A 20,387-nucleotide genomic window follows, 5' to 3' on the forward strand; every position below is an offset into this window, starting at 1 on the left:
GTTGTTTGAGAGTTCATTGCTGTGACATACGTTTTACAAACTTTACAGAAATGTTTCTAATTCCACTACTGACATGTTTGCTTCAACAGGCCAGTGATTGATAGATAGAGATAGATACTTAATTTATCCAGATGGAAATTGGGGCATCCAATAGCTTATGACATCCACATACCCACATGCAGAACATGAAACACTTAAAACAGGAAGAAAATGCAATTGTGAGATGATTGTCTATCCACCAGATGTTCATGACACACAGTGCTGATAGGCTTATGTAAATATGTATTTAAGAACATGATGATGCTTTCCATTCCACTCCATTTAGTCTCCCGTTTTTGGGACATACATTGTATAAATAGTAGGCGAGAGCCAGGACGAAGTTAACACCTCATTTAAAAACACAATGTTTGAGACTGAAAGCCAATATTTTTTCACTAGCAACCTACATCTGTCCTCTGTTAAATGCAGTTGCACTTTTAGTCCTGGACAAGGCCGTTCAGGAATAATTTGAGCAAACCTTGTGAAACAATCAAGTAGCTGCCAATTAAGCTCTTAAAACATAAAAAGACTTGCTGCCTCTGTGAGTTAGTGAATCTAATCTACTAATTACAGCTCTATGTGCTACTCCAGCGTTTGGCATGTATTCCTTAAGCCCTGAACTCCTCGCCAGCAGAAAATTGGGCAATTTTTGAGTCTTTGTGTTCATTCAGTTATTAATTTCTCACTTTGTATGTATTTTATCTTCTCTTTCTCAAGTTTATCTTTTCTTTCTCAAGTCTCAGATAACAGAGATTGTGAGCTATAGACTTCCATGCTCTCTCTTATCATAGACCTACATGTTGGAAGTGTAGTTCCACTTTAAGAGGCTGCTCGTTTGCTATTGGTTTGGTGCTGCACTCGGCTCGAGCCAATAGCTCGCAGGACTGTACAAAGAGATCTACTCCCTCCCTCACAGTGAAGTGTAAACCCATCAGGGATGAGTGTAGGAGAGAAGCTTGTGCACACACGGATGGAAAATGTTGATCGGTCCAAAAGAGAGTCTCGGTCCAATGTTCCTATCATGGTTGGATACAGAATCTTCTAGTTTTTAGGGTGAAGGATACGTATGTAAATGGGGAGTTCGACTGTGTTTTCGTGGAAATGAACTACTGCAGGAATAACCGTGTTTGGAGATTGCGGGCGCCTTGGCTTTTTTATTTTGCCGTTTGGTGGAATGCAGTTAATGCTCAAATACGTTATACCATCCCGGAGGAACTGAAGGAAGGTTCCGTGGTTGGAAATATCGCCAAGGACCTTGGTTTGGGAGTCGCAGATATTGCACATCGCCAGTTACGGATAGCCTCGGAGACTGGAAAACAGCAGTTCGATGTGGATTTGGTAAAGGGTGAGCTGGTCGTCAACGAGAGAATAGACAGGGAGTCTTTATGCGAAGAAAGCGTTACTTGTGTGTTGCCCTTGCAAGTTATAATTGAGAACCCATTAGAACTGCACCGAGTGGAGATAGATATTCAAGATATAAATGACAACGCTCCATATTTTCACACAAAGGAGAGTGTATTAAATATACCTGAATCAATTAGTGTACAGTCACGTTTTTCTCTGGAAAGCGCTGAAGATCCTGATGTAGGCAGTAATAGTTTACGATCGTACTCGTTAAATAAAAATGAATATTTCCTATTGGATGTAAAACAAGGACATGACAGAAAAGTTCCAGAATTGGTATTACAAAAACCTTTAGATAGGGAAAATCAGTCTGTACATGACTTAGTTTTGACAGCATTTGATGGGGGAAACCCAGTAAAATCTGGGACATCAGTGATAAGAGTGATAGTTCAAGATATTAACGACAACAGGCCAAAATTTGATCAGTCCTTATACAAAGGATCTGTGCGAGAAAATGCTAATCTCGGCTACAGTGTCATAGCCTTGAGAGCAACTGACATAGATGAAGGTGTAAATGGAGAGGTGCGATACTTATTTGGGGCACGGACCCCTGAATCTGTGAGAAAAGCATTTAGTATAAACGCTGACACTGGGGATGTAACGGTCATTGGCGAAATTGATCACGAGGCAAGTAAATCATTCACTTTCGACGTGAGCGCTAAAGACAAAGGAACACCGGCTTTACAAGGCCATACATCGGTTCAGATTGACATACTTGATGAAAATGATAATGCGCCTGAGGTCATATTAACTTCAAAGCCCAGGCCGGTGAATGAAAACGCGCCCGTTGGAACTGTTGTTGCTTTGATAAACGTTAAAGACCTGGATTCTGGTGACAATGGCAAAGTAGATGTGAAAGTGTCCCCTGGTTATCCGTTTAAATTAAAAGCGTCATTTACTAACCATTACTCATTGATAACAGATGCACTATTAGATCGAGAGGTAAATCCGGAATACAGTGTAGAAATAGTTGCCAATGACAATGGCTTTCCTTCACTTAAAACAAGCAAAGTCATACCAGTCAAAATCACTGATGTCAATGACAACCCACCAGTGTTCTCACAGCGTTACTATAACGTGTATGTTAAGGAAAATAACCCAGCTGGATCGTCATTATTTTCAGTGACGGCGACGGATAGTGATCAAGATAAAAATGGCATGCTTGTTTATTCCGTTCTAGATTCAACATTTCAAGACACTCCGATTTCATCCTATTTTTATATTAACGCGGAGAATGGCACTATTTACAGTATGAATTCCTTTGACTACGAGAAAATAAAATTATTCCAAGTAATTGTTCAAGCGAAAGACCAGGGATCTCCCTCTCTGAGCAGCAATACAACCGTTCATGTTTTTATCCTAGATCAAAACGACAATGCCCCCTCTGTCATTTACCCTTCCACAATAATGGGCTCTGTGTCTCATCAGAGGATGCCCCGCTCTGCTAAGACGGGGCACCTCGTCACCAAGGTAACGGCTGTGGATGCTGACTCGGGCCACAACGCCTGGATTTCCTATAGACTCGCCGAAGCTACAGACTCGTCCCTGTTCGCTGTGAATCTTTACACTGGAGAGGTGAGGACAAAACGCTCTGTTTCAGAGCAGGATGACGCCTCTCAGAGACTGCTAATAGAGATCAAGGACAATGGAGAGCCAGTCCAGTCCACCACAGTCACAGTGGACATACTGATAGAGGACGGACTACACGAACCCATCTCAGACTTCAGACAAAAAGCCACTGAGAAAGACAAGAAAAATAGTAAAATCACCTTCTATTTGATTCTATCGCTAGCATCAGTGTCCGTACTATCTCTGCTGACTTTTTTCATACTTCTAATTAAGTGTGCTAGAAACAGCAGAGACAGTGGTAGCTGCTGTATTAGAAGAGATTCTGATGGATACAAGAATCCCAACAGAAACCTACAAATCCAGCTCAACACTGACGGGCCTATTAAGTATGTGGAGGTTCTGGGAGGAGACATGATGTCTCAGAGTCAGTCGTTTGGGTCTTATTTGTCTCCAATGTCGGAGTTCAGTGACTTAACTCTTGTCAAGCCTAGCAGCACGCTTGACTTTAAGGATACATTACGTGGGCTTGATGCGTCATTGCCAGACAGTGCATGGACGTTTGAATGTCAGCAGGTGAGAGTTAAACGTGATTTGACTTAAACTTTGTCACTGTTACAATGAATATGCAATTGATGTGCAATTACACTATGACATGGCAGTGATGGTCATATTGTAGTGACACACACACACACACGCATGCGCAGCATTGCGTGCACACACACACAACTCATAAACACAACTCATCAACTGCTGTAGTAATCCAGTCCTCGCACAATGAGGGTTTACCATCAGCGTGAAGTGTGCCTCATTCCTTTCAGTTCAGTGATTTTCAGCACCACATCTTAGGACAGCGACACGTATCCATGCGCCATGACTGTCTGAATGCAACTGAAGTGCTTCTGTTACCATTGCTGTGGGAATCTCGTTTGTTTTAGAGACAAAGATAATACATGCTGTGTGACACTGGTTGGGTAATCAGCCTCTAATCTGTGGTCAGTAGGTGTAATATCCTAAAGGTTGTCTTATTTTAAACAAACAATTAACGGCTGGTGTAATATGTGATAAGCACGATACACACGCGCATTTATACATTCAGTTTCTGGTTTATCTTGTAGCTCTATGAGCGGTTTCTTTAAGAAATGTCTCCGTTGCTATTGGATTATACAGATGGTCGATTTGCACCAATGGCGTGCTCGACTGTACAAAGAGATCTACTCCCTCCCCCAGCCTCAGTCGTGTATACCCAACAATGATTAGAATGTGGAGAGAAAGGCGGTCGCCCCTCTTGCTGGGAATCATAATGGATATAAACGTATTTTCAAACGGGAATGGACAGTTATTGTCTTTCACATTTTTCAGTTAAACAATTTTGGATGTAATACTTATTTTTTATTCATTATAATGTGCTGATGGGAGATAACGAGGATGTCAAGCAAGGCATTCACCTCTGGAATAAGGCTAGAGCTATGGCTCCACGTATTTCTTATGTGGACGACTACAACAGCTCAACAGATTCGGTATACTATACCAGAGGAATTAAGCGTGGGGTCTGTTGTTGGACGTATTGCAAAGGACCTTGGTTTGGACGTCAGTGAAATCTCTGATCGTAAATTGCGTATAGCTTCAGAGGCTAAGCATTTCTCTGTGGATTTAGGGAGAGGGAATTTGCTGGTAAGCGACAGAATTGATAGAGAAGAGCTATGCAGCCATAGCAATAGCTGTACTATACCATTAGAGGTTATAATTGAGAATCCCCTTCAGCTCTATAGAGTTGAGGTAGAAATACAGGATATAAATGACAATTCTCCCAGTTTTCAGTCAAAGGAGCACACATTAAAAATAGCAGAATCCACGGCTCCGGGTGTGCGTTTCTCTCTGGAGAGTGCACAAGATCCAGACGTTGGAAGTAATTCGTTAAAGTCGTACACACTAAGCAAAAACGACCATTTTAAATTAAATGTGAAAGTTCTAGGGGATGGACGAAAAGTTCCAGAGCTAGTGCTAGACAGATTATTAGACCGTGAAAAGCAAGCAGTGCATCACTTACTACTGACTGCCTTAGATGGAGGCAGTCCAGCTAACTCTGGAACATCACAAATCGTAATAACTGTCCTTGATATCAATGATAATAACCCCGTGTTTGAGAGCACCTTATACAAAGCTAGGGTTAGGGAAAATAGTGCATTAGGTACGTCAGTTCTCAAGGTGGAAGCAACCGATCTGGACGATGGTCCCAACGGTGAAATTGAATATTCATTTGGCAAACGCACCCCTGATTCGGTGCGTTCTTTATTTCAGATAGAACCACAAACTGGGCAAATATCTCTGAATGGAGTGGTTGATTATGAAACCACACATACTTACAGAATAACTGTGATTGCCAGAGATAAAGGGGTTCCTGAAATGGAGGGAGAATCTACTGTTGAGATTGACGTAGTCGACGTGAATGACAACCCTCCCGAGATTATACTCACCTCACAGCCGAGCCCGGTAAGGGAAGACGTGCCAAACGGGACAGTGGTGGCACTGATTAGAGTGCGAGACCCTGACACAAACGACAACGGTAAAGTAACGGTGAACATTCCAGCGAAAGTTCCCTTTACACTAAAGCCCTCTTTCTCCAACAATTACGCATTGGTGACTAATGGGCCTTTAGACCGTGAGAAATTTCCTGAATATAACATAGAGATATCTGCATCAGATTTAGGTTCCCCTGCGCTCAGTAGCCAACGAATAATCCCAGTAAGAATATTAGATGTTAATGATAATGCGCCAAAGTTTTCTCAGTCTTCGTATAACGTTTACATGAATGAAAATAACACACCGGGTTCAATAATATATTCGGTATCTGCATCAGACGCAGATGTTGGGGAGAATTCGAAAATAACCTATTCTGTATTAGAATCGAAAGTCCAGGATATAACGGTTTCATCATCTGTCTACATAAATGCAGATAATGGGAGTATTTTCAGCATGAATGCTTTTGACTATGAGAAAATAAAAGTGTTCCAGATTTTAGTGCAAGCTAAAGACCAGGGTTCTCCGCCACTGAGCAGCAACGCCACCGTTCATGTTTTTATTCACGATCAAAACGACAATATCCCCGCTGTCATTTACCCCTCCGCGGTCATGGGCTCTGTGTCTCATCAGAGGATGCCCCGCTCTGCCAAAATGGGGCACCTTGTTACCAAGGTGACGGCAGTGGATGCAGATTCAGGCCACAACGCCTGGATTTCCTATAGACTCGCCGAAGCTACAGACTCGTCCCTGTTCGCTGTGAATCTTTACACTGGAGAGGTGAGGACTAAACGCTCTGTTTCAGAGCAGGATGACGCCTCTCAGAGACTGCTTATAGAGATCAAGGACAATGGAGAGCCAGTCCAGTCCACCACAGTCACAGTGGACATACTGATAGAGGACGGACTACACGAACCCATCTCAGACTTCAGACAGAAAGCTACAGAAAAAGACAAGAAAAACAGTAAACTCACTTTCTACTTGATCCTGTCGCTAGCATCAGTGTCTGTATTGTCTTTATTGACGTTTTTCATACTACTTATTAAGTGTGCTAGAAATAGTAGAGGCAATGCGAGCTGCTGCATCAGAAGAGATTCTGACGGATACAAGAATCCCAACAGAAACCTACAGATCCAGCTCAACACTGACGGACCTATAAAGTATGTGGAGGTTCTGGGAGGAGACATGATCTCTCAGAGCCAGTCGTTTGGGTCCTATCTGTCCCCAATGTCGGAGTTTAGTGACTTAACTTTCGTCAAGCCCAGTAGCACTCTTGATTTCAAGGACACATTGCGCGGGCTTGATGCATCATTACCCGATAGTGCATGGACTTTTGAGTGTCAACAGGTGAGGAACTGCACAGACCTTTAATCGTGAAATCTCTCTCTCTCTCTCTCTCTCTCTCTCTGTCTCAGTGACTGTGTGTGTGTGTGTGTGTGTGTGTGTGTGTGTGTGTGTGTGTGTTAGAGAAAGAGAGAGAGAGAGCGCGCGCGTTCCCGCTAAGAGCAGATGTTATGCCTTCAAAAGAAGGAGCACTCTATTATTATTCTTTTGAGAGAAGTTCAGATCGGTCCTCCAATAGGATTGCATGTCCTTTGTTCCAAACTATGCCTCTAACCCCAACACCCACTCCACCAACAGTTGTTTCAGTCTGGTGAAACTTGTACGCTCAGTGAGGTTGAGCCAAACCACACTTACGTACCTCTATCATGAGTTCAGGGTGGTATAAAATAGGTAAAGTGCGTAGGTTTTCAGCACATCATGTGCGCATAATTTAAGATAATTCTATAGACAATTAGTTGAGATGAAAAAGTGTTTTGTTGTGGATTCTATTGTACAATTCAGACATGGAGAGGAGCATCTGGGAGATGGAGACTGCATGCCGACACAGGATTCTGTATTTATTTCCCTTTTTGTTCCTGGCAGCAAGTGCAGCCGACTTTTCCTATTCCGTATTTGAGGAATCAACGCCTGGAACTTTTGTCGGAAATATAACTAAAGACTTGGGTATAGAAATTAAAACAATCCACCGAAGGAACCCACGCGTTGTTTCGGAACCAAACTCCAGATTCTTTGATTTTAATGCCGTTAATGGTGCACTGGTTGTTAATCAAACTATTGACAGAGAACGTCTTTGCGTGAGCCGTTCTGCATGTTCTCTGCGTTTCAAAGTAATATTACAAAATCCCATGGAAATGCACCGTGTCTTAGTGGATGTCGTGGATGTCAATGACAACACGCCACAGTTTCAGACTAAAAACACCACATTGGAGGTGTCTGAGGCTGCTGCTCCAGGTACGAGATTTCGGCTTGAGAGTGCTCAGGACTTGGATGTTGGTGTCAATTCTTTACGCATATATGACCTTAGCCCTAATGCGAATTTCATTTTAAACGTTCAAACAAAAAGCGATGGTAGCAAATACCCAGTCTTAATTTTGGACAAACCACTCGACAGAGAAAATCAGGACACGTTTACTTTGGTCCTTTCTGCTGTGGATGGCGGGAATCCAGCCAAATCAGGTACCACTCTAATTCATATGAACGTCCTGGATGTCAATGATAACGCGCCTGTCTTTGACCACCACATTAAGCGAGTGAGTGTGTTGGAAAACTCTCCTCCCGGGGCCCTAGTCACACAAATCAATGCCTCCGACTCGGATTATGGTATGAACGCGGAAGTTTCATATCTATTTGATAAATACACTCCCCAGGACGTTCTCAAACTGTTTAGCGTGGATTCAGCAACAGGTGAAATTCACGTAAAAGACGAGTTGGATCGCGAGCTAGCAAATGTTTATGACATCACCATCATAGCCAGGGATAGCGGAACGCCCGCCATGGAAGGTTCTTGCAATGTTAAAGTAGAAATCATGGACGTAAATGACAACACGCCGACTATAGTCATTAACTCTCTCTCCAACGTCTTCAAAGAGGACGTAGAATCAGGCACTGTTATTGCTGTAATCACAGTAAAAGATGAGGATGCAGGTAAAAATGGTGAAGTCCGTGTAGAAATTCCCCAAGGCTTGCCTTTCAAGCTGAGCCCTCCATTCGAGGAGCACTATACTCTCATGACAGATGGCCCACTGGACAGGGAAACTGTGGCTGAATACACAATCACTGTTATGGCCACAGACTCTGGCTCGCCTTCCCGCTTCCAAAAGGAGTCTTTTGTGCTGAGCCTTTCAGATGTAAATGACAATGCCCCCCTATTTACTCAGGCCTCCTACACAGTGGAAATAGCAGAGAATAATGCCCCTAACACTCCCATTCTGACAGTGTCTGCATCGGATCCAGACTTGGGTGAGAATGGTAGTCTGACATTTTCTATCTTGGACACTGAGGTGCGTGGTTCTCCTGTGTCCTCCTATGTGTATATCAATGCTGAAAAGGGCCACATCTATGCCCTGCGCCCTCTCGATCACGAGCAGATGAATGCCTTCCAGATTCATGTGCAAGTCCGTGATTCAGGGAGACCAGCGCGCACCTCAAACGCCACTGTGCATGTTTTCGTCCTCGACGAGAATGACCACGCTCCGTCCGTCCTGTACCCGGCGCTGCCCACGGACGGCATCCTGCAACTGACCGTGCTGCACTCTGCAGGCGTGGGCCACCTGGTCCAGCGTTTGGTTTGTGTGGATGGCGACAGCGGTCACAACGCTTGGCTGTTCTACAGCCTCTCCGGGCCCGACGCAGACTTCTTTCACGTCGGAGCCCACACAGGAGAGCTGCGCGTGGCCCGCAAGCTCGCCCAGGAGGAGGCCGGCCTGGTGCTCAGCTTCATCGTGCTTGTGCAGGACAATGGCAAGCCCGCCATCTCCACCACCGTGGCTGTCAACGTGACCATGGTCGAGAAGGTGGCGGACGTGTCCTCTCAGCGTCGCAATGCCTTCTCGCGAAAAACCCCCGGCTCGGACTTGACCCTCTACTTCATCTTGACCCTGTCCTGCGTCTCCGTCGTGTCATTCCTGACCTTTGCGCTGCTGGTGGTGCGTTGGTTCAGACACCGCGGCCAACTGTCCTGCTTCGGATACACCTTCTTCTCCAAACACGCCCTTGACAAACACAGACACCAAGACCTCCACCTGCAGATCAACATGGACGGGCCCATGAGATACATAGAGGTGGTGGGAGACTCCAAGGATGCACATAAACGCACTTTAGGGCCCTGCTACTCAACACTATCCAGCGTGAGCGACTTTGTGTTCTTAAAGTCACCGGTTACCAGTCAGAATGCAGGGCGCATGAGCCTCTCCAAGAAACTGTTTGCTAACTCAGTGAGTAAGGTGAGCACGACAACCCCAAGTCTCCAAAAACTTTCTCTCCCTCTAAATGTGCAGCAGTCCTGATATAGAGCAGGGCAATCCAAAAGAATGAGACCATTACATGTTATAAATGAAATATGCTGTGATGTTTGGGAGAGGGGTGTGTGTATAAATAGTTATAATGTAGTGCAGTAGAGCATCCCTTAAATATGTAAGGTGCCTGAGGGGGCTCACAAAAAAACTAGTGCACTTCCTGGAACAAAATAGAGACTGTGTCTCACAGCAGTGCACACATGGTGTGTGTGCACAAGTTTCTACCTGTGGTGTACGTGTGTGTGTGTCTGTGTGTGTGTGTGTGGAGTTGGAGCAGGGGTTATGTCTACTTCGCATCACATAGAGTGAGGGGGAGTATGCGCATTATGTATGTGTGGGTGAGTGAGTGTGTGCATGTGTGAGTGAGAGACGGGAATATCTCCATTCTGTGTGTTTGTATTGTTTTTCTGGGACCACAGTATCATCCGGCTCAATCACCTTTACTGACCTCTTTTATCTGTGTAACCAGTACAGTGGCCTCAGTGACTCAATCCCTGCTGCCCTCAGCTTTCTGACTCAGGCCCCCCGGTTGGCTCATTCACTGACTAAATACAGCAATGCACACTCTTCTAGGAAAGAACACTATTTTTAGGTGTCTAGTCAGTTGCGCAACATTTTTGAGAGAAATAAGACAGAAACAGTAGTAGAAACTAGCACTGAAAATCTGTAAAAAATTCCACTGATTAAGGAAATTCTTGCAGCACATTTTTAATGTCAGGTCTTGCTATAACAATTGGAATATAGTAAGAGGCATCATTCCTTTGGAAAGGCTTCTCCCAGACTACCAGTGAATCTGAGCCATTGAGTTTCATGCGGATAGCACACACTCAGTTGGTGGTTTGGATGGCGAGCGGGGTGTGTAATCCTGTCTGGGGTTTAAGGGATCAGTAGAACAGGGCATTAATGCCACACGTGCTTCTCTCTGAGCAAGCAGAACTAGGTTGAACTCATGGAAAGAGAGGATTTAGCTATAATTTGAGCTAAAATGCAGAGAGACTGGGTCAGTTCGGACTGAACTGGACTATCAGTATAAGTGCATTAGAAAGGTTGTAAAACATGGCCTGGTGGATAGGGGAAAATGCTTTGTGTTCACTTATGTTTTTTTGCCCAGGATGTGTCCATTCTTGTCTGTAAATGAACTCAGGCGTGGCAGCAACAGAATAGCTCCTTCAATTATTCACACTCTCATCCCCTCTGTGGCATGTTCTCTCGGGCAGGCAGCCTTGGCTTTGCTTTCTCCTCCTGTCCTTTCCTCTCGCTCTCTTTCTTTCCATTACAGTCTACTGTTACGGCTACTGCAGTCATTTCTCATTGTGACCTCATAAATGCTTCCCTTCCAGATGTGTTTGACCTTTATGACATCACAGCATTCAAGACGGCAAGGATCCGGACCTGATAAAAATGACTGGACCAGCATACTTAAAATGTCTATAGAATTTAGTTTTTTAATAGTGTTTTCTTTTCTTGTTCCTCTAGCAAAAACCACCCAACAATGACTGGCGCCTTCCACCGAACCAGCGACCTGGACCCAGTGGGTGAGTTGTTTAACAGTCACAACCACAGAAATGCTGTCTGACACATTTTATCGAAACAATTTAAATCGAATCAATGAGAGATATCCATCAAGCACACTGCAATATCCAGTCTGTTTCAGTACATAGCACATTCACATTTGAGAGCCCTAATCTGACTTCCGGAACCACTTGCCCTTCAAAACCAATTAATTTTATGGGTCATGCTGTTCTTGTATCTGTGTGAGTGAATTTATTTCTACATAATGTCATGGATGTTACAGCCCAACAGATTTTACAAGTGGTCTGGTCAGAACAACAGAGCCGCTTCAGTATGAGATATGGCTCTTAAACAGGGAACTACATGCATTATTTTCACTGGATTTAACATGTTTAGGAAGTATTTGAAGCATAAATGTTTCAGTCTATGTTTGATACATACAGCTTAGCACAATAGTGTAAAGTTTGTATTTAGACATCTATCACAAGTGAACTTCTTCGCAAACCTGCGAAATTCACATGAAGGATAGACCAACCAATCTCAGAGCCTATGGTATAGCTTCCTTAGCTGCTTTACCATGAGGCCGACACTGCTCATGCTTATCAATGTGCCCCGCGTGGAACAGCGAGGCTGAAAGGCCCTGTCCTTTTGTTTCAGCCAGCACAGGTTCCACACCATTCAACAGAGATGGACCCCATACGAAAAATCGAGGTAGAGTGGAGTGGCGTAGGACTAGCAGGCTGTGTGCAAATGATTTTTGGCTTGTGGTAGAAAGAGAGTCATTTTTTTTTTCTTCTGAAGCGGCTTTTTTTCTTTTAAAGAGCTCTGTCTCTACCCCAAGCTTGGCTGTTTTCTGTCAAGCGTGAAGCCCACTGTCTGTTGCCTGTGTTTGTTTAAGCTGTGGGTACATACTTTCTACCCAGAACCTGCTAGTGTGTTTTCTGTAAGCGAGTCCACAGTCGACATTTCATTTTTGATTTCATATTTCTGAGCGATGCATTTAGTCTATATGTAAGTCTTCTCTATGTGTTTTTGTTGTTTTTATCAGATGTAGCAGTACATACAGTACATAGATGAACATGGCTCACTGTATGTTGTGTATATCGAGCTGTGTGTCTTGTGTGTAGCATAGATCTGTTTTTGCCTGTGCATTCCCAACAAGGTCTGTAGGCTTTCAGTTGGAGATGTCTAGCTTGTCCTTGTCTCTTCTCACTCTCTCTTGCCATCTCTGGTCCCCTCTCCGCTCTCTTTCTCTCTTTTACCCGTCTTGTTCTATCACTTTATCTCTTCCTTTCTATCGTTTTATCTCTTCTGTGTGTGTGTGTGTGTGTGTGTGTGTGTGTGTGTGTGTGTGTGTGTGTGTGTGTGTGTGTGTGTGTGTGTGTGTATGTGTGTGTGTGTGTAATATAGTGGACTGACTGATCTCTGGGTGAATCATACAAAGTAGACTGTTCTCTGGTAAAAGGTATAGTGTAATAATAGGTGGTTTACAAAGCACATAGGATGTGCAGTTTAGACATTGCCCTCAACAGTGGACTGGTTATTTTAGTCATCTAGGAGTGTTTGTGTGTGTGTGTCTAACATGCGTGTGCTCCCTGTGTCTTGATGCTGCTGATGACGCTCACATGTATTGTCTTGGCTCAAAGCTAAGACCGCTGCTAAAACAAAAACATAAATCACCTCATTCATCATATTTTAAATGTGCATATGTGTGCAAACAATTGGAGAAATTAAAATGTTGGCTGTTGGTGTGTGTGTGTGTGTGTGTTCACACAAGCATCCCTCTAACCAGCCATCCTCTCTCCCCCAGAGCGGGCCCCCTCCCTGAGGGAGCAGGTGTGGTTGCCGGCACTGGACCTTGGCCACAACCGCCCACCGAGGCGGAGCAGCTCCAAGCTCTCATGGCCGGAGCCAACGGTGAGTGTGCCTCCATCACAGATCACAGGGATGGGAGGAAGATAAATGGAAAAAAAGAGCTTGTGGGCTTAGGGAATGGGAGTGTGTGTGTGTGTGTGTGTGTGTGTGTGTGTGTGTGTGTGTGTGTGTGTGTGTGTGTGTGTGTGTGTGTGTGTGTGTGTGTGTGTGTGCGTGCTTGAGTATATGAGGCAAAGAGGGAGAAAAATACAGCCAGTGCAAGACTGAACGGAAACACAGAGCGGACACAAGGCTCACAGGATAATTCTGTTCTGATGGAGGCTGCGAGTCTCTAACTCAATAAGTGGAGGTCTGTTACTGAACCATCCTCCGCCACCCAGTCTACATACAGTACTAACAAGTCTGGTCTCCTCACATCTCATTATCAGTGAACTGCCTCTTCCTCCCTTTGTGCTAGCTTGTCTGCATGAGCACGGAGAGCTTAGAAGATACACACATAGATAACACACAGAGTGTGTGTGTGTGTGTGTGTGCTCATGGTGTGTGTATGTTCATGAGAGCAGTCATTGACTTGAGATTGACTGGAAGAGAGAGAGTAAGGACAGGGAACCCTTTGTTCTCATTCCACACAGCTGCACTCAGTGCCTGAAACTCTCACTGTCTTTCCAAGTGTGTGTGTGTGTGTGTGTGTGTGTGTGTGTGTGTGTGTGTGTGTGTGTGAGAGTGTGTGTGTGTGTGGAAGGGGGTCACTGGTTAACACTGCGTTTCAGAACACTGGTTTCTGCAACAGAATTCAACCACCATGACAAGGATTCTTAGAGAAATGAGCACAAAGCTCAAAGGCTACTAGCTTTAGTGGACTAAAAGCCACCCCCAAGACAGAATATGCTAGAAGTGGCTATTTCTGTTTCAGTTAACTGCCTGTTCAATTAACTGCCTGTTCTCAGTATGTGCGTGTGCGCAAGTGTGTACGTTGCATGGTAGAGAAGCAGGGAAAGAAGGAGGTCATGGCCGACTGATGAGTGGGAGTATGTGTGTGTGTGTGTGTGTGTGTGTGTGTGTGTGTGTGTGTGTGTGTGTGTGTGTGTGTGTGTGTGTGTGTGTGCGCGCACTGTGTGATGGGCTGGGGGAGGGGAGGCTCTCTTCCTGGGAACAAATCTCGTTTGCTCTGCCGGAGCTGCAATGCAGCACTGCGCTGACTGGTGCCTGTGAATTATGAGCCTGTGTGTCCCATAAACACCTTTGCTATAACCTCTCCTGCGTCTCTTTTCTCCACATCCCCCTCTCCTCTCTCATTCTTCTTTCATTCTCTTTCCTTTTCTTGTGTTCTCTTTTCTCGATATATTCTACCCATATATTTCATCCCTTTTTATCTATCTATCTATCTATCTATCTATCTATCTATCTTCTTTCTTTGTATCTCTGTCTGTCTCTCTCTCTCTCTCTCTTTCTCTCTTCCTTCTCCCCATCTCCACCGCTGTTGTCTTCTGCAGCAGTGAATGAAGCCACGGCGACCCTGGGGCCCCGCTACAACGCCCAGTACGTGCCCGACTATCGCCAGAACGTCTACATCCCCGGCAGCACGGCCACCCTGACGGCCAACCCACAGCAGCAGCAGCAGCCCCAGCAGGCGCTGCCCCCGCCTGCGGCCATGCCCCCCGTGGACGTCCCCAAGGCTGCCCAGACCCCCGCCAGCAAGAAGAAGTCCACCAAGAAGGACAAGAAGTAAGCTGAGGGGGCATGGTGTTGGAGGCGGCTATATGGTCCGAACGTGATCTGATATGTCTCTCTATCTACTCCTGACGGTGTGTTAGCGTTTGTTTCGTTCTTCTTTCACGGATTTGTTTGAGATTTTTAAAACAACAACAAAAAAAAAAAGCTTCAGAAAAAGAGAACCTCAGGCACTGAGGTTGTAGTATTATGCTGTACTTTGTTTAGAGATGTTGTTGTCCTTTTTTTATTTTTCCTTTTTCTGTCTTTATTTAGTCGTATGTATACCAGTCTATCTTGCTCTTTGGGCTTGACTTCATATTTTGAACAGCAATTTCAATCTTCAGTTAAGGTGAGGGTTGCATGTGATAGGGGAGATGTATTCACATGGTATTTCAAGACCTGTAGTTCAAAACAGGGATGTGTATCCCTATTGTGTAAGATAATATTACTGAGTGAGGTAAAAAAAAAAGAAGAAAAGAAAGACTAAAGAATGATTACAGGTCATTTGTCATGTAAAGGCTTTTAATGTTCCTTTCTAAATGAAAAATAGATGCTTCTTGTGGTGACAAGAATGACAATGACAATGTTTTGTTAGACTTCTTACTCGAAGAGGATGTGCCATAGCTCAAGACAATTGCATGATCCAAGATAACCTAAGGAATTAGACCCATTAAGACTATGCAGTGAAGCAGAGATTTTTTTTTTATGAACCTGAATTGATATGATCTAAATTTGAGCTTGTTACACTAATGGCAAGAGTCACCTTCAATGTTTGAGTCATATACAAGAACCAGACCAAACTCATGTTTATAAGATTATTTTAGACAAACATAGATTTTAGTAGGACAAGAAGAGATCAATGTGAAGTCTGCACTGTTCCACTTGTATTTAGACTTCAGCCCAACGGTTTCTCTCTCTCTGCATGTACTGTTCTAACCTTATGAACGTGCATCACACCAAGTATTGTATGAACCTTGGAGTAGAGTTGGCTTGATATCGAATGGGTTTTTTGTTATCTATCTTACCATTTGATTAGTGTTACGCCATATTGGCCCAATCAAACAGGGCCTGTTCTATGTGGTAGTGATGGTCCAATTGACAGAGCTCTACTATCCTGAAGTGCTTGTGGGGAAATTCTATATGAAGTTGTTAGGGAACTAGGATTAGAAGGACTGGGTAAAGGAGGCAAGGGTTTTGGGGAAATGGATACTAAATGGTGGGTGAACTGGAGATAGAGACAAGACTCTCGTAGGACTGACAGGAGACACGGGAAACTCCAGATCTGGAGTTGTTAGAAAAAAAGGAACATTGGAAGAGTACTGAACATGTTGACAGAGAAAATAAAACAAAAACATCAGACTAGCACACAAGGGATTGATGGTTTCCTTTCGCTGCAGAGGAAAGCGTTTCAGCTACACGTCAACCACTACAACACTTGCATAAACTTGAGTAACAATGTGGTTACTTGCACTGTAATAAGAGCACACATAGGCTTTTGGTGACATTTACACCTATGGCAATACCTGCCACATAGGCAGCAGTTGAGGCCACCAACAGGCTACACACACAAAAACGATGGCTATCCACTCTGACCTAGTGTTTTTTTTTGTAACATTAACCCAGAATGTTTGACACCTGCCTTTTACTCCACTACCCCAAGAGCACCACCACTCTACCCTAATGTATATAAATCACATAGCCGGTCCGTATGAGCTTCAGAGCCAGCAGGTTGGCATCTACTGGAATGTTTAGACTATTTTTAAGAAAAACAAAGTAAAATAAAAAAAGATGAAAAAAAAAACTGTTAACCTCTTCAGATTATGTGTAGTGCTATAGAATGCGCATTTAGGCCACAGACTAACCAACCTGTAAATAATCAAATTTAAACTCTTGCAAAAGACACGCAGTTGTAGGCTTGAGGCTCGTGAAATATTGTGCATATTTTTGTGTTTTCCTCTCTATCGCGTTCGCTCTCTCTCTTTGTCCTTCTCTGGTTTTCTTCTTTTTGATCACGGAGACTTTGAAGAATAACACAGCGCACTAAAATGTCTTTGAGGTGTTTCCTCATTCCTGTGTACTCCTTTCTGTGTTTGTAATTTCAATCAATTGTTAGTGTTGCTGGAATGCCATCCCTGTCCAAATGAATATAAATATATATTAATGTGTGTCTTCTGCTGGAATACTTAATATACTGTAATATCTTTCATATTAAATGCGTAGAGCTTCATGTTACACGTTTATTTTATATGCTAATATTTATATTGCTGTTTATTTGTTTATGTTTTTCTTTATTCCCTGAACACTGACATTTCAAAATAAAAGTTCATTGGAGCTTTTGAAAATGTTTGGTCTTTTTGTGGGATGTCCAGTTGTTCCTACATTTGCTATGCATTTTTTGTGCGTAATGGGGTCGAATGGATTTACTGCTAGGGTTTAATAACTGTCCAAACTAGTGTCTTAATGATTTAAAAAGGATTTCAGGCCAATGCTTAATCATTTGGTATTTATTAAACAGTGTTTAAACATTGACAGTAAAATAAAGAGTTCATAATCCTTATCCCAACTACATGTTACCTCCAAACACACACTACTCTTCCATTTCAATTTCACAGGGCATCTTCACCTTAGTACCCCTGATCCTCCAGTAATTGATCATAATAGAGATAGCTAATGGATAATCTATCCTCACACTTTCATGACTTGTGTCTTTTGTGTTGATTATTCCTTCTGCACTCACCATCTCAAGCCTGACTCTGCAGCAGCATAATGCATGCTCTTGAAGCCATGTAGCTCTAAATCGGAGATGACCCATTTTATCCACCCAGCATTTAATCAGCTCAGAAACACCATGGAAGGAAAAACATCGCAGTCAATTTGAAAGGGAAGCTCTGCAGAGATTTGGGAAGTAGGACGTTAACTTCCTTTTCCTCCGCACTCTCACACCAAAAATCCATTTTTAGCACTAGCGTACGTCAACGGAAGAGGCAGAGGCGGGAGAGGGACGACTAGCACTGTTTCCCACTGCAGCAGGGAAAACCAGTGGGACACAAACAAGGGACCTACTGGGCAACGTGTCGCTCCATAAAACATGAGAGAAGAAGCCCTCTGGGACACACTCTTCATGCTGTTCAAATCTGATCAAGCTCTCTAATGCACGTGCAATCCGAGGGTATGAATGGTCCCTGAGGACAGCAAATGAAAAGAGAGGGATGGGAGGAGGGGAAAAAATAGACGATATGGGTGGGGGGGGGGGGGCTGGAAGATGATGACTGAAACACAGGGAACAACACACATCTGGACCTTGGGTAAAACGGGAGAGCACTGCAAACGGTGTCAGTGTGGCATGAGCATAATCTAGTCTATAAATAGCAACAGGAGCCACATGCCTGGCAGACGGCAAACAAAGTCACAAGTGGGATGAGTCTGTTGGTGCCAACTGTAGCCACATTTTATACGTTTTATAAACACACAAAGTATATTTTCTGATTTAGTGTTTTTCTCTTATTTGACACTGATTTAGCCTCGAAAAAAACAATAATGATTTTTCAGGGTCAAATGTCATGTAAAATGTTGTGTCAAATGTCATGTAAAATGACTATCAAAGCTAACTGCCATGTACCATGCTTCAGGGGAACGAACAAGAAAAAGACCGGCATCGAAATGCCTTTCTCCTCAACCGCCATTACAAAATGGCCGACATCTCAAACCTCTGCAACGGTTGCCAAGGTGACGGTGAAAGAACTGCATACTCGGAAACAGCTTCCCACCCTTGTGGAGAGCAGGCGGGGTATACAGCGAAGCACTTACGACATACACACACACACACACACACACACGCACACACACACACACACACACATACAAATGCACCCTTCAACCAGCCATGTCAAGCATCTTAATTGCAATCAGTTCCAGAAAATGCTAATTATGACACTGCGATTGCTGTCGCATGCCCTGTGTGTAGTGTCACGAAAAACAGTGGGTGACATCAGAGGAGAGACCTGCTGCACTGCCCCGGCGCAATGTTAGGGAGCACTCTGCCATGCCAGACAGCCTCTCACTACCTTAACACAATGGGCATGAGGAAGCAGATAAGCAGGTTGAGTTTTCACCTTGTCAGACACAAAACGTACACCTTTGTTTCCAGTGCAGTTTTGCATAATGGACCTTTGTTTCCAGAGCAGTTTTGCAAAATGCAGTGTCTGGATGCCCCGCAGCAATTCAGCTCGGGTGGTTTTGACATGTGGTAGTAGTGCCCTCTGTCCATTTTTGACTTTTCCACCCTCTCTGCCCAGCTAAGATCCCAGCGATCCTCCTAAGCGCTTTAGAGAGGCCAGTGGAGTAGCTCAGACTGCATTAAAGGATGAGATGAGAGGGACACACAGAGTGAGTGAGAGAAAAGAGAGAGACAGAGAGACGGAGAGAGAGAGAAAGAGAGTATTGGAGACCGCTCTTGCTGCCCACAGCTGCTGTGGGGTTAAGATTTCCGTTTACATGCCGACAGCATGATTATTCGGCCAATCAAGGCCATTAAGCAGCATCCAGACCAGGGAGGAGAAGAGAGCCTCAGCACTGCATCACATCTGACACAGCTCAGCTCAGCACAGCACAGTCCCAGCTCAATGTCACTGACAGCCATGACCACCAAGCCAAAAGCCTCGACTCCAACCTCAAACCTCCTCCACTCTTTAAGCCTTCCTATGCTCTAGTGCCTGCCTGCCCTAAGACTTATGCTATATTCATAAGCAATGCACAATAGAAAGAAATGTCATGTGCCTCATTCATCTTAATCTGGACATTAAACAGCTAGCACACAGCCAGAACACTACCAGTGGGGTTCATTCTGTCACTCTCACTCTCTCTCTCCTTGAGAAAGCAGAGAGGATCACTAGTCACCCACTCCTCCTAAACCATCTGAGTCTGGAAGGCTGCGATCACTACCTTGAGAAAGCAGAGATCACTAGTCAGTCACTCAGCCCCGCATGTGCCCAAACTGTCTGGGGAGGCATGTGGCTCTGATCAGGGCCGGCTGTGGCCAAGTGTTGGCTGGCCTCTGGCTCAGCTCGCCTACATTTCGTCACCTCTCACTGTTACCAGGCAGACCTCAGGGAGAGGTGTGAACAGTATGCACAGTAAAGAAAAAAAGTCTCATTGGTCATCACCGCTCTGCTGTGGCTGTGGCAGATGCTCCCTGCAGATGCCAATGGCCCGTGCCTAAGGTCGCCTTCATAAGGAAAGGTCAAATGGTTGTTACGTCACAGAGACTTCAAGGCATTTACTGCCCACTCGACAACAGGTCGCAATGTACCCTACACATTTCTTACACGACAGTGTGAATGTCTTGGAAGGGCAAAGAGTGTGTATGTGAGTGTGTGTCCAAAAAAGCTTGAGTATTGTCTT

General features: G+C 44.3%; 1 protein-coding gene across 46 annotated transcripts in view; it reads left to right on the forward strand.

Moving 5' to 3' along the window:
- LOC125286898 (protocadherin beta-15-like) overlaps window positions 1-17,323 on the forward strand; it is a 163,124-nt gene extending 145,801 nt beyond the window's left edge. For 22 of the 46 annotated variants that reach the window (XM_048232357.1, XM_048232343.1, XM_048232351.1 and 19 more), the window contains 4 exons: window positions 11,364-11,422; window positions 12,057-12,110; window positions 13,210-13,316; window positions 14,768-17,323. In XM_048232357.1, the coding sequence (XP_048088314.1) occupies window positions 11,364-11,422; window positions 12,057-12,110; window positions 13,210-13,316; window positions 14,768-15,003 (456 nt within the window). In that variant the 3' untranslated portion in view covers window positions 15,004-17,323. Of the gene's footprint in view, window positions 1-21; window positions 3,586-4,118; window positions 6,877-7,055; window positions 9,816-11,363; window positions 11,423-12,056; window positions 12,111-13,209; window positions 13,317-14,767 lie in introns of those variants that run through there. The other 24 variants (XM_048232513.1, XM_048232488.1, XM_048232503.1 and 21 more) reach the window with 7 other exon arrangements.
- The last annotated feature ends 3,064 nt before the right edge of the window (window positions 17,324-20,387 follow it).

Source organism: Alosa alosa, chromosome 2, assembly GCF_017589495.1.
Source record: "Alosa alosa isolate M-15738 ecotype Scorff River chromosome 2, AALO_Geno_1.1, whole genome shotgun sequence".
NCBI lineage: Eukaryota > Metazoa > Chordata > Actinopteri > Clupeiformes > Clupeidae > Alosa > Alosa alosa.